This window comes from Capricornis sumatraensis, chromosome 2, assembly GCF_032405125.1.
Source record: "Capricornis sumatraensis isolate serow.1 chromosome 2, serow.2, whole genome shotgun sequence".
NCBI lineage: Eukaryota > Metazoa > Chordata > Mammalia > Artiodactyla > Bovidae > Capricornis > Capricornis sumatraensis.
This window is the reverse complement of record NC_091070.1, coordinates 47,067,709-47,082,765: the sequence shown is the minus strand read 5'-3', so window position 1 is coordinate 47,082,765 and position 15,057 is coordinate 47,067,709. Positions and strand designations below refer to the sequence as shown.

The 15,057-nt window shown below is 37.0% G+C and overlaps 1 protein-coding gene across 2 annotated transcripts in view; it reads right to left on the bottom strand.

Annotated features, from left to right (window-relative positions):
- The window catches only part of UNC13C (unc-13 homolog C), a 666,761-nt gene that overhangs the window by 70,491 nt on the left and 581,213 nt on the right, over positions 1–15,057 (bottom strand). For both annotated transcript variants that reach the window (XM_068963824.1, XM_068963823.1), the window contains 3 exons: positions 12,174–12,297; positions 10,343–10,399; positions 4,657–4,737 (listed from right to left, as the gene is read on the bottom strand). In XM_068963824.1, coding sequence (XP_068819925.1) covers positions 4,657–4,737; positions 10,343–10,399; positions 12,174–12,297 — 262 coding nt within the window. The remainder of the gene's footprint in view (positions 1–4,656; positions 4,738–10,342; positions 10,400–12,173; positions 12,298–15,057) is intronic.

The window sequence follows — 15,057 nt, the reverse complement described above, 5'->3', positions numbered from 1 at the left end:
TCCTTCTCCAATGCATGAAAGTGAAAAGTGAAAGTGAAGCCACTCAGTCGTGTCCGACCCTCAGCGACCCCGTGGACTGCAGCCTTCCAGGCTCCTCTGTCCATAGGAGTTTCCAGGCAAGAGTACTGGAGTGGGGTGCCATTGCCTTCTCTGCATAATATGCTGCTTCCTCCCTTTTGCCAACAAACTCAAGTTCAGATTCTTGGTGTTTATGCCTCATCACTTTGGGTCCAAGTCAATGTGTCTCTTCTATTCTATATATTCCTTTTAATTCTCAACCAATCTTGATCTCCTTCTACATTAGCCTATTTGAAGTTTTTAGGCTACCCCATTCCTCAATCACATTTCACTCAAGCTTTTCTCTAAGCCTGTGCTGACTTTCCCGCTTGCTTTCCCATTTAATGATCTGAAACCTCCTTCACCAGGAAGCTTTCCCCTAGCCACTCACAGAGAATCTACTTCCCTCTCACTTCCCAGTACTTTGTCAGTAACTCTCATATTTTATGGATTGTAGATGTTTCTGTTCCTAAGTTAAAAGCAAGATATCTTTAATTTTCAGTCTCCTCTTTAGTGCTTATCATCTTTGTTACATATGGTAAGCTCTCAAATAATGACTTCTGAATTGCAGTACTCCAAACTAGATAGGTTGTTTTGTTCTTCCCATGAGCACCTGAAGTTTAAATAATGCAAAAACTATACTTACAAATGATAAAATACAACATGCTAAGTAAGAAACAGCTACCAAAACTGACTCTTGAATAATGGATATCAGCATTGTGTAGGACTTGGTCAAGGTGAGAGCCTGAGAGGCATAATATCCCATGTCCTGTTATTTGTCTGGAATCCTGAGTATCAGAAATGGTGTTATCTAGGATTTTTCAAGGCTGTATTTGAATAGATATTCATAGTTAGTCCACATTCTCCCCTGAACACCAAGAAATGCATATTTCTGGAGGGCCCTAATCCATGTGTTTATTTTCATTTTTTATTGGAGTGCTTTACAATGTTGTGTAAGTTTCTACTGTCCACCAAAGTGGACATATACATATATACCCCCTCTTTATTGGATTTCCTTCCCATTTAGGTCACCACATAGCACTGAGTAGAATTCCCTGTGCTATTTAGTAGGTTTTCAGTTATCTATTTTATACATATTATCAATAGTGCCAGTAAATATATATATATATATGTCAATCCCAATCTCCTAATTCATCCCACCCTCTCTTTCCCCCTTGGGATCCATATGTTGATTCTCTACCTCTGTGTCTCTACTGATTTTTCTAGAGTCCATACATTTGTGTTAATAAATGATACTTACTTTCTCTTAGTGACTTACTTCACTCTGTATGATAGTCTCCAGGTCCATCTACATCTCTACAAATGACCCAATTTTGTTCCTTTATGACTAAGTAATTATATATTATTTGTACTACATCTTCTTTATCCTTTCCTCTGCTGAGGACATTTAGGTTTCCATTATTTTTAGTCAAACCTCCGTGTTCCGTGGCATGATGTCAGACATTTGCCACATACATTTCAGAGTGTCATGTTTAGGTACAAATAACAAGTGTTCCAGGGTAATTTAGAATGTTGGGAAAAATACAACCAGCCAGGTTTTTTTCCCCTATGTTTTTTGAACTTCATCAAAAAATAACTAGAGGATAGTTCAAAGTTAAAAAAAAAATAATTCTTGAGATTCAAGATACAGTCAAGAGTACATGCTGTCAGGAAAAGCTCTTCTTTTTTTCTTGGAAAGAAACCCACATTTCAGGGACTCTCTTGTAAGTCCTGAATCTTCCTGAGCTATGAGTTTGAGACTCCAAAGCTCAGCTTTAAATAGGGTTTCTGCATGGGCCTCTGTAGCAGCTTTCACATGCTGATTAAGTTGTTGGCTGTTTCAGAGCTGTTGACTTGGCTCCGTGTTGGCAGGTAAATGTAATGCCTCCAAGGCCAACCGTGCGAGCTGCAGCAGATCACGGTAACTATTTCTTGTGCCATGTTCTATACTTTTGACTTATAGTTGAGCCTACCTGTGACTGGTATGACAAAATAACCCAGTCTAATTAGAATTTTAGTATTTAAGTTAATATTTTAATCAGTACCTGTATAGAGGTTGAATGAGTTCATATTATTTTAAATCATTAGAAAATAATCTAAGTAACTGAAACATGGTATTTTAATTTAGAACTAATCTATCTTTAGGAATATTACCCATTTTGGCTTGTGCCTTTTCCTACACCTTGTTAACAGTGAAATAAGATGTAGAAGCAAGGGCACTGATTTTAGAGTTTGGCATCTTTTCTCAACTCTGCCAATTACAAGTGACTCTGGACTTAGGCAAACAATTTAAACCTCCTTAGCCTCTGCTTTTCCGTCTGTAAAATGTGAATGATCATTCCTGGTGTCAACACCCAGGATGTTTATACGGATCAGGTGAGAGGATGTATGTATATGAAAGATGACTGAAAGAACGCACACTATTTCAGCTACAGTCTACAAACTCCATAGCATCCTCTTCCTTCAATTTTCACTTTCTCATGTTCAGCTTATTTGCTTAAATTCACCTAAAGAAGAATTAAGGATCATGTTGTTGGCAGCCTTTGGGAATTAGCCTGGATAGTGTCTACCACTTCAGTATAAGAATATCTTTCCCAGGAAGTCTCCACCTGACAGTATTCCCTTTGCTGAGCACCCAGCAGATTCTGAATCACTAGCTCTTGAGACTACAATTCTTTTAAGTAGTATTCCTCTTTCTCTTGAATTCCGTTGTAGTCACCATTAGAAGCAGTGCCTTGTAGTATAATCAGGGTAAATCTCAGAATCGGAAAAGATGAAAGGGAGTCCCAGCTTTGGCAAACTGACTTCAGGGCCATTGGAAGAAATATTAGGTGACTCTCCTTGGCAGAGGGGCAGAGGACAGGAATAAAAGGCTCTCAAAGCAGGTAAAGTGGGTGTAGCATGGAGACCCCAGAGGAGAAGCTGGGGAGTAGGGAGACTGAAGACCTGACCTCAGGTTCTGAGGTTCTGAAGGACCAAGGTCAGACTCCAGTCCTGGGAAACAAGATAATGACATGGACCCACTTACTGGATCTTAGATACCAGGCAGTAGTCTTTTTTTAAAAGGGCAAGGCAAGTGTCTGGTTACTGAGGCTGAACTAAAGTATTATCACCAATGACCTGGGCAGGAAGACAGTATAGTTGAGAGGTCAACATGTAGACCAGAGGGATTTGCTTGGGGATCGGGATTATCCCAGAGTTTGGGCAGAACTAATCTTGTAGGAAGTGGTCATCTGTCCCCATCAAGAAGAACTAGAGAAAAGCTGGAGTTAGGGGACATGGGCCAGGTCTGTCAGTACAATGAAGGTAATTATCTATTTTCACAAAACACATTTTTCTTACTCTCTTAGAGTGATCCACTGACCTAATAAAATCCATTAAGGGCTGAATTCTGATTCTATAACCATATTTTTCTAACTGTTTGTTTAGTGTGTGCCCCAGGGTTATTTTTTTTCTAGCACTTTCCTCTATAGCCATGAGTGCTGGTATAATTCCAAAGGGCAGTCATTTCTTACACATATTTTTGAAAATTATTCTTAAAAAGAGCTGGTTTTGTATTTTTCCTTTCATGTTTTCCATTTTAAAAAATAATTTTGCACAATATTTATATACTTCCAGCCCATACTCTAGCTGCATCTTTAGAAACTCCATCTCTGTCATCTCAATGCCAAAATTTACACACTCCATTTTCTACCAAGTGTCACAGAACTGTCACCTCACAACTTTTATTTTGCAGTTTTTGCCACTGAAGTAGCAAAAGATGTTCTCTTATTAAACGCTGAAACTGCAAAAATCATGAGGTAATAGCTTTGTGGAGTGTCATATAGAACTCTGTTTAATGACTCCTGTTGTAATATCTGTTTCTATCCAGTGAGATTATTCTGTGCTTGGAAAATGGCGTGTGGTAGCTCACAGGTCTCTGCCACGCTCTTTACACTTCCTTGATAATAGGTGCTTCCCCCTGTGAAGCGTTCAGACATTGGACACAGTCCAAATTTAGGAGATGGATTCATATTTCACTCTCTAATAAGCTTTCACATATAAAAATGTATGCATATACATCTGTAAGGGATCATATGAAAACAATTCCGACATTATGTTTTGAGATCTACCTATATTTAACCCTCACTACAGTAACTTTTAGGCTAAAATTTAGCTATGAACCATTCATGCACACAATGCAATGCCTTTGGATTTTCAGCAGAAAACTGAATTATTATCTTTACTAAAAGAAAAGAGAAAATTGATTTTCCAAAATCATTTCAACAAGCATTGAAAACACAAACAGAAATTCTATTAACCCTAAGTCCCCTGAAGCATCTATTGATATTTAACTGGACTTTGGAGGTACCTGTCTTTCTTTGAAAACATCTGTTACAACATAAGATTTCTTACCCATTTTCTAAAGGTAGACAAAGAAAGCAACTCTAAGGGTAAAGTAATATGGATATAATAATGACATAGTATGGGCTAAGTCTAACACACTCCCAGAATGTCTGTATACAACTGTCTACCATGTCTATGGATGTACAGCTCTACAGACATGCATCTGGGGTACACTTCTCTGAGGGTACACATCCAGGGACTCTAGAATCTTACCTTGATGGTAGCCAGGACCACCTCCATTATACCACACTGTCTTGGCGTCAGACCCTTGGCATCCTCTCGAATCATGTGCTCCTGGAAAAGAGGTGAACAATTTCTTATAAAATTACCAGTTCATTTGTTTAAAAACTGTTTTCAAACAAAATTTGTATAATCCTTGTACGCAGATATTTCCCATTTGAGACAACTTTTTCATATGAACACATTTAGTTGATGATAATGACAATTTTGTCAGATATTTAATAAAAATTCATCTTGTCCAAAGAAGAAATACTACATGTTAACTTAAAAAGCAGTGCTTTGATTCATATATGGCTTTATTTTTCACCTGCAAACTAATGTTATGGGGGGGAAAGGGAAGAGATAATCCTGGAAAATGTGTGTCCAAGATTTTCCACATTAATTTCCGCTTTCTGTTCTGTCACACTAAAGAAGGTCAACCTTAGAAAGGACTTAAGAGGTAAATTTTAGCCTCATTCAATTATTACTGATAAAATCTATTTTAAGTACAATGCTCCCACTTTACTCACTTTCTAGGATCTCCTTAATGCTCAGTCATTAACAGGGAAATTCCCAAAGAATTAACTGAATTCAGTTCTGGAGGTTTTTAATATTTTTATTTATTTATTTTTGTTGGTTTTTAATATTTTAAATTCAGTTATCAATATTTTAGAACTGATTTCCATAATAACAATGCATTTTCCTCATTGTTCACTATGAACTCTGTCTTCATCTAAAGTTATTTAGGGAAATGATGGTAGAAAGTTGAGGACAACAGTAAGGAAAACTTGTCTGGAGAAAAATTTTAAAATTCCTAACCCACAGACTGATACAATCTTCCCAGGGCATCCACTATTCTAGTCAACAGCATTCAACAAATATTTCCTGAGTGCTTACTATGTGCCAGTACTGTTCTAGGTGACTGAGAGAGATTGTTTCATAAAAGAAAGACTTTTGTCCTCCGGAGCTTAATTTCTAACTTAGATAAGTGTGTCTTTGTGAATCAGAAGGAAAGTCAATATGGGTGGACATAGCTCTGAGAATGCATGGCTTGGTCAAGGGATCAGTGTCTTTGTTCAGTAATGAAAAGTACCTCTTTTTCTATGGGGCACAGCAAGTGGATCATGGACCCCAATTCAGCTGTCATTCACTACCTTTGTGGGATACTTTGTGAAATGTACAAATTATACAGTCACACCCAGTGGCTCATCTTTCTATTCTAGTCCTTATGTTACTCTGTCATTTAGCAGGTGCCATGACTTTCTGAGGATAATCCCTATGTTTTACTCACTTCTGCGACTTTCAGTGCCTGTCTTAGCAATTATCACCTGCTAGGCACTCAATATGTTTTTGGTAAGTGAGTTGTACTTCTTCAGAATATCTTAAATGATTCCATATGCTTGAATGGAATCACAGTCCCTTGAATACTGTTCAAAACTTGGTATAATGCTAGATTCATGGTATATACTTCTACATCTCATTGCATCTTTCTCTGACGCGGGGATTGCACCACAAACATGAGTCCATTTAATATTTTAAAAATAAAGATATTAAATACCCATTGAGACTCAAAGAATAATGGAAAATTTTTGCCAATTATAGAGAGAAATGCTTGAAGGCAAGTAAATAAATCTCTGGCTTTGTCAATCTTGACTGGCTTTTCGGTGTGGTCATATTTTTTAATAAATGCTAATAAATAATAAATGTTGGTACTACAGAAAAATACAATTCTTATAAGAAATGATTAACAATAACTTATTCAAATCAGGTAGCCTCTGAAAAAGGCTGTCAATGTGTTACTGCTTGCTTTCAGGAAATTCATTGTCCCAGATGTATTTTTACTAACTGGTTTTGATATTGTATCACCTGTCCATAAAAATGTTATGCCAGATAAATCTGATCCCATAAAATAGTAATAAGTTGCACACACTTATAATAACTTACTTCATCCTCTGGAACTTTATAATGTAATATAGAATATATAAAAATCTAAATAAATCCTTGCTTAATTAATTCTAAATCATAGTCACATGCAGAAAAGAAATTAGTTTCCTTCATTGTTCTATGTTCCTTGATTCTATGTTCTTTTAAGTCATTTGTTAATATTTCTGTACAGGATTGCTGAATTTACTCATTAATACTATTATTTCATATGACACTTTACCTGTGGATCCAATCTGGTTTCAAACTAATACATGAAAAATGAAAAGACCCAGGATTTGAAATGAAAGCAAAACATTGGAAGCAACATTCTTATAAAACTTGCAGTTCTGCCTAGAAGAGAACATGGCCAATATTCTTTCACATAGACTGGACCAATGTTTTCTTAGGTCATTCTCCCGAGATAATAGAAATGAAAGCAAAATTCAACAAATGGGACCTAATCAAATGTACAAGCTTTTGGAAATCATAAACAAGACAAAAAGCCTACAGAGTGGGAGAAAATATTTGCAAGTGATGCAGCTGAGAAGAGTTTAATTTCGAAAATATACAAACAGCTCATACAACTCAACAACAAAAATTCCCAAACAACCCAATTGAAAAATGGGCAGAAGAAGCAGACTTTTATGGTTAGCAAAGGGGAAAGATGACAGGGATGGATAAACTGAGTCTGGGATTTTCATATGCACATTACTAAGATAACTGATAGGGACCTACCATATACCACAGGTAACTCTACTCAATAATCTAAATGGGAAAATAATTGGAAAAATATGGATATATGTATAACTGAATCACTTTGCTGTACACCTGAAACTAACACAACATTGTAAATCAACTATATTCCAGTATACTTTTTTTAATTTTAAAAAGATGTAGTACATGTACATAATGCAGCAACAGGGATAAACTTAGATATTATCTACTAAGTGAATAATCTGAGAGACAAAGACCATAACGTGTCCCTTATATGTAGAATTTAAAGTGTGGCATAAATGAACCTATCTACCAAAGAAACAGACTCACAGACACAGAGAACAGACTTGTGGTTGTCAAGGGGAAAGTGGGTAGAGGACAGATGGACAGAGGACAGAGAGTTTGGGGTTAGCACATTCAAACCATTACATATAGAATGGATAAATAAGGTCCTACTGTATATCACAAGGAACTCTGTTCAATATCTTTTGGTAAACACGAATGGTGAAGAATTTTAAAAACAATGTGTATATATATGTAAAAGGGAACCACTTTACTATACAGCAGAAATTAGCACAACATAGTAAACCAACTATACTTCAACTGAAAAATGGTAGTTCTCTATTTTGGCTACAATTTTAATCTTTTACATAACAATACAGAAGACTTATTGCTCAGTAATTCAAATAATAAGAACTAAATGGACCAATAACTTTAAAAACTCAAGGAACAATAATAGGAAAAATATGTTTTAAAACTAAGTTGTTTTTCTATCACCTATGAACAACAGGATTCTATTTTTAGTCCATGGGGTTGCAAAGAGTCGGGACATGACTGAGCGACTGAACTGAACTGAATGAATGAATGTTTTTAGAATATTTTTTTCATAATATGCTTTTAGTTTATTATAATCAAGATAATTCACTGAATTGAAGAAATTTTGAGGCCACTAAAGGGATATAAGTGCTGTGGTTTCTGTGGACTCTGATGTTTCCCAGGTAGCATACATATGCCCACTGAGGATCCAGTCTCTCTCTCACTTAGTGTTCATAAGATTTGAACGGGGTTGACAGCACTCCTCAGCTCAGGTGTGGGAATGTGAATTAAGTCCAGTGGCATATGTCATCCCCTAGGCCATGGTGGTTGGCTTGGGAATGGTGATAATATTGCATTAGCACTGATGATGTGCCTGTGGACTTTGCTAGAATTTCCTGCATCAAGGTGGGTGTTCTTTTCTATAAAATTTCAAGTTCAAAAATGTTAGATATAAGCAGAGAACTGTCTTACAAACAGGAAAGGAGGATTGTTAAGGCAGTAAGTCAAGGGAAGAACAGAATTGAAAGAGAGTAACTGGCTTCTGTAACATTGTTTGACTTCCTAATCAAGCAGTGATGGAAACCAGAGTTAGCCCAGAACTGTAAAATTTCATGGAGCTATAAATTCCTTCCTTGCTTTTGTTAGTCTGGCTTTCCATCACTTGAAACTGCAACAGTTATAGCTGATAAAGCATTCAACTCAGGAAGCTGAAGCTGGAGGAGATGCAGTATCTGTTTCCTGATGTCACACAGACCTACACACACTGCCAAGGCCATTTCTTTTGTAATAAGGGACTGTGATGTTTCACTTTTCCAGGTTTTCTATGAGAAACTTTCAAAAGAGGGGATAGAAATCTCAGGGAGGTAATAAGAGGGGTCAAGAAAATGATAGAGATCCAAGATCCAAAACAATAGTTTGACAATGGCATCTACTTTCTACTTTCCCTCTGAACCACCAACATCCCTGAATACTTGTGAGAAACAATCTCATGTGATGGTTCTGTCTTCTAAATGGATTATTGGCTTTTAACTGTTTTTCTGAAAATGGGACAAAGTAGGTGATATAACAAGGTACTGCCATTATAGGGCATCTATTTCAACTCAGTAAGCAAATATGCAGTCACATGGATGCTCTTTCCCCTGTTGTGTACACACAAAACAGCCCCGATGATATGTAACCCTGAGCTGCCAGCCTGGGAAGAGACAAGAGAATGCCCTCTGTGAGTGGAAAGAGGCATATTCTTTGCAGTTACCATGCAAAGATAATGACTACATTATCATCACAACAATCCTCTGGGCCAAGGGTTAACACTGTCGTGATTTTACAAATGGCAAATCTGAAAATTAGACATGTTCAGTTCTTTGGCCAGTGTCACATATTTGGAGGCAGCTGAGGTAGAACGTGGTCAGTATCTGGAACCTACCCCCATGCTACACCATATTCTCATGGGTAGAAATAGAGCAAGAACATACATTTCAACTACAGGTACAAGTTTGGCCTATATGTGGTCCATTGATAAATGAATGTATAATAAGAAGTGGTATGTACTTACAATATTATTCAGCCTCTAAAAGGAAGGAACTCTTGTTATATGTGACAATACTGAGGAAACTGCAGGACATTGTGCTAAGTGCAAAAAGTCCATTACAGAACAACAATATATATTTTAACCAGTCAAATTTCTACTCCAGAGGGGAAAAAAATATCTGAGGTTCTCTAAACAACTGCAAAGTCCTGTGACTCTCAAGCAATAATAAAGGGTAGGATTGTTTATACAGCAAATCCTTGTTATAGTGGGGTTGATTATCTTGACAAACTCAATGTCTGCTTTGATAAGTTTATTTTCCTGCATTAGGTTTCCTGCCTGAAGAGTTCTCTAGACTTTACTGGGTTTCTGTGGAGCACTCTTTGCCTTTCTTCATATAAAGCCAGTTCATGATAAAAATGAAAATATGCTAATTTATTTCAAAAGCAGTAATCCTGAATGCTTCAACACAGTCAAAAATTCCCAGCTGCCCTACGAATTGGAAAATAAAAAAAATTTATAGGGTGTGGGGAGAAGAAAGCACAATTCAGTCCCTCCATTTTACTCTAATTACTTCTTAGATTGTGAGATCTCAGACACACATCCTTAGTCCTTCTGTGTTGGATATCACTACTAATAGGAGGCTGGTTTCTCACAGAACTGTAGTCAGTGCACTACCTTTTACAGACATATTCTTATTACCTTCAGTTTGGAGAGTTGTCCCAGATCTTTAGCTGCAATGAAAATCATCTGGGGTCCCTAGGAACACACACATAGAAAAGGAGAAAGACAACTTGTAAGATCTTCAGTAACAAAGTAGAAATGTAGTCAACAGACAGTGTTCTCTATTTTACTGATTATGTTTGTGACTTTTATTTTATAGGCCCTAAATTGGTCTATTTTACAAATTGGATCTGGATACCTAGCAGATAGCTAGGGTTGTATCTGGCAATACAACTGTCCTCACAAGCATCCTACTTCTGGAAGTTTCAGTCTGAGTTACTGCTCTGGCAGCCAGTTTAGGGTACACTGCGGATTACATCAGTGAGCTTACCTTTTATTTATTTATTTGTAGCAGAGGCAACTCCTTCCCTCCACTCCCTACCCCTTAAAATAAATTACGTAAAATTTCAAGATCCAGAGCTGAAGAAGGTGGAGCTGGTCCTCCTGACATGCCATCCAAACTGTCAGAGCCCTGCCTTCTAACTCCTTCCTCAGCCAGAGGTTTTTCCCTAGCACCTCAAGGCCCTGGGGAAAGCTGAAAAAACATCAGAATAAACGTTGGAAGCACTACTAGAATACTCATTAGTAGCCTAGAATGTAAATAAAGTGTGTAAGTAAAGCGACCCAACTTGCAGGTTGCCCTGACAGCCTCCCCTATTGGCCAATTAAGTGAAAGCTAGCCGATGTTAAAGAAATGCATTATGTATTATAGGAGAATAAGAGACATAAGTGTGTATGTTTCTATGTGTGATTTGGCTACCCAGATGATTATACCACATACTCATGGCATGAAGTAAAACTCAAAGTCATTTATATTTAACACTCCCTGTCTGGTGGTAAATCAACAAACACATGAATCTTTGCACCTTGGAACAATTTGCAAGAAAATATTTTCTATATAATTTCACTGGCTAAATTTCACTGAGTGTGCATGATTAATGGTGTCAATATTTATTTTAATTTATAATTACTCATTATTTATATCAACTGGTCTTTCTCAGTCACCAGAGCAAGTGCTTGTTAGGGTTATTTCTTTCTTTGTTTGGCTCAGGATATGTGAACTGAGTTAGCTGGGGTATGCAGTTGATCACTGTCTGACTTTGCTGTCATTGATCTTTTTGGTTCCTTTTTATTTCACTGTGTCTGATACAATCATGTCCATCAAATCTACTAAAAGATATCACCTATATTTACATCCAAGTGCAAAGGTGATTGATAAAAGCAAAAGGTTAAAAAAGAGAGTCCAGAGAGCAGGGTTAGATTTATCTTTTTAAACTGTAAAATTGCAGGAAGAAACACAGCAAGCATATTCTAGCATATATCTGTTCTTCTGGGGTGAGGTTTCATAATAAAATTAAAGAAAAAATGATTTGTGTAGACGAGATAGCCCTATAAATTGGGCTTTGATACATTTTTTTAAGAGATAAAGTTTGAAATATCAAGCAAGTGTGAAGTTTGACTACTATTCCCACTATTTAAAAATGATTTGTAGTGGGGGTGGTGGAGAGTTGGATTGAGAGTTTGGGACTAGCAGATACAAACTACTATATATAGAATCGATTAACAAGGTCCTGTTGTATGAGACAGGGAAACTATATTCAACATCCTATAATAAGCCATAATGGAAAATAAAATTGATTCATATAAGGAAATGTCATTGGAATGATCCTTGCTAAGCCATTGTATACCAAACCCTTTTCCCCCAAATGAATTTAATTACTATTTCATATGGATCAAAACCATTCATTGAAACAAAAACCAATTAGATGGGTTATTGGAAGTATAATCAAACATGAGTTTGAATACTTACTGTTTGATCTGTCAGAGGAGGGAGAACGATTTGTTTTTCTATTTTGTTAAGAACTAGCTTCCATAACTCTTTTAATACTCGCTTCAGGACTGTTCTCTCACAGATCTTTGCTGAGAGACTTAATCTGAAATAAAATACATAATTGCTTAGGAGTCTCTCATTGAGGCATCACCTTATTTTACTGATCACGCATTCACATTTTTCAGGGCTAAGATTCAGATACCTCAATAGGCCTTTATAATTTTCAGATGCTAAATTTCATTTACTGAAAACAAAACACATAATGTAAAAAATCTGTTTCATCATATTTTATAAAATTCATTGTTTGGTAGAAAATGAATTCAGAGTATTTCTTTTCTTAAATTGCTTCCCAAATTGACATCAAGGCTCCCAAAGTACATGACTTTTCCTGCATTCCAGGGTTGCATGCCCATGTTCATGGTATAGGCCAAATACCAAAGAAACACATTTTCATCACTAACTGGCATTGGATCTGCACAACGACATGGCAAACATGCATATGATTCACTCAAAAGCAAAACTCATTGCTATTTTTCCCCAATTTTCTTGAGATACTGATATTTAACACTGTAAGTTTAAGGAGCACAAGACAATCACTTGATAAATGTACATGTTGTGAAATGGTCACTACAGTAAGTTTAGCTAACATCTATCACCTCACAGAGTTATATTGTTTGGCTTATAGTAAGAACTTTTAACATCTACCCTTAGCAATTTTCAAATACATGATACAGTATAGTATCCTATAAATACTATTCTCTCTCTCTCTCTCTCTCATATATATATATATATATATATATGCTATCCTATAAATACTATACTATATATATATGCTATCCTCAGTACTTATCTTACTGGAAGTTTGTATCCTTAGACTTTACTCATTCCCAACAGACACAAATTTGTTCTCTGAGTTCAGATTTTCTAGATTCCCAATTCACCAACTGTGATAGGCTTAAAGTATTTACCAATTCTTCTCATGGTGAGATAATGATGATAATGTCATTGAGCATTTTATATAACACTTTAGTTTAGAAACCTCTTCTGCAGATATTTCTGGGATTAGTATATCCATTTCAGAAATCAAACACCAGCTCAGAGAGGTTGGAGGGACTCATCTAAGGAAGTGAAGCTAGTGAGTGAGGGATGAGATTCAGTAGGTTGTCCAACAGCCCATGCTACCCTTGGTAAACGCACTTGTGCATGAAGGCCCAGCAGTATCTGAAGGCACAGTTCTGCACAAAGATTTATGGAAAGTGCCATAACTTCCATTACTTGACACTGAACTCTGAGACTCTTTTAATAAAAGTTTATCAAACCTGTTGTACAGAGTGATTTCAGGGTAGCCTAATGAACTTTCTATAGAGGCTACTAAGTACTTTGAATGGTTGGATGCAGAAATTACAAACTGGGATCTGATAGAGACAGAACTGACTTTTAAATATTTAAATATAAAATTAATACTAACACTTAAGGAGTTAATATCTAAAGGCATGTGATGTTTGAGAGTGAAAGAGGAGAGTGAAAAAGTTGGCTTAAAGCTCAACATTCAGAAAACGAAGATCATGGCATCTGGTCCCATCACTTCTTGAGAAATAGATGGGGAAACAGTGGAAACAGTGTCAGACTTTATTTTTTTCGGCTCCAAAATCATTGCAGATGGTGACTGCAGCCATGAAATTAAAAGACGCTTACTCCTTGGAAGGAAAGTTATGACCAACCTAGATAGCATATTCAAAAGCAGAGACATTACTTTGCCAACAAAGGTCCATCTAGTCAAGGCTATGGTTTTTCCAGTGGTCATGTATGGATGTGAGAGTTGGACTGTGAAGAAAGCTGAGCGCTGAAGAATTGATGCTTTTGAACTGTGGTCCTGGAGAAGACTCTTGGACTGCAAGAAGATCCAACTGGTCCATCCTAAAGGAGATCAGTCCTGGGTGTTCACTGGAAGGACTGATGTTGAAGCTGAAACTTCAATACTTTGGCCACCTCATGTGAAGAGTTGACTCATTGGAAAAGACTCTGATGCTGAGAGGGATTTGGGGGGGAGGAGGAGAAGGGGATGACAGAGGATGAGATGGCTAGATGGCATCACCAACTCAATGGACATGAGTTTGACTTGACTCTGGGAGTTGGTAATGGATAGGGAGGCCTGGCGTGCTGTGATTCATGGGGTTGCAAAGAGTTGGACACGACTGAGCAACTGAACTGGTGTTTGAAAAGCAAAGGAAGAAATTTCCCAAACTCATTTTCACATAGAAGTATCTCTTCTACACACAGCAGTGTTAGGACCTAGTATATAAAAATACATGACAGTGACCTACTCTGGAAGAAGGGGAGAGCTGGGGGGCCCTGGAGGCATAGCTGTGGAACTCTGTAGCCCCACAAGTTTGGAACCCATTGTTCAGAGGCAGTAGTTCTAGCTTGCTAGTAGATGGATATTCACTATATGGACACGGGGTAGAAACCAGATGATATGTCATGAAAAAAATAACAGAACCTATCCTCAGAGAAATTCTTTGGATGATTTGAGACACAACAAATCTGCCAATTTTGCAACAGCTGTGTCATTTCCATTTGCTAAAGGTCTGAGTTTAAAAACTGATCTTGTTTTTATGGTCAGCTCATGTACTTGGTGTGCTGTCTAACTCTGTTTAAACTGGACTTGAACCAATAGGAATAAAATTGCTGATATGTTTGCAGCTCTGCATGAGATTTCTATTAGCTGGAAATGGCCTTTATAGTTTGTTTTATAGAGTAGTGAGGTCTTGGTGGGGAAAATGAAGCATAAAGAAATAAAGTGTTGTATAATATTTAGGGAGGTTACACAAAGAGCCTGTACATTTATAATATAACACAGTTT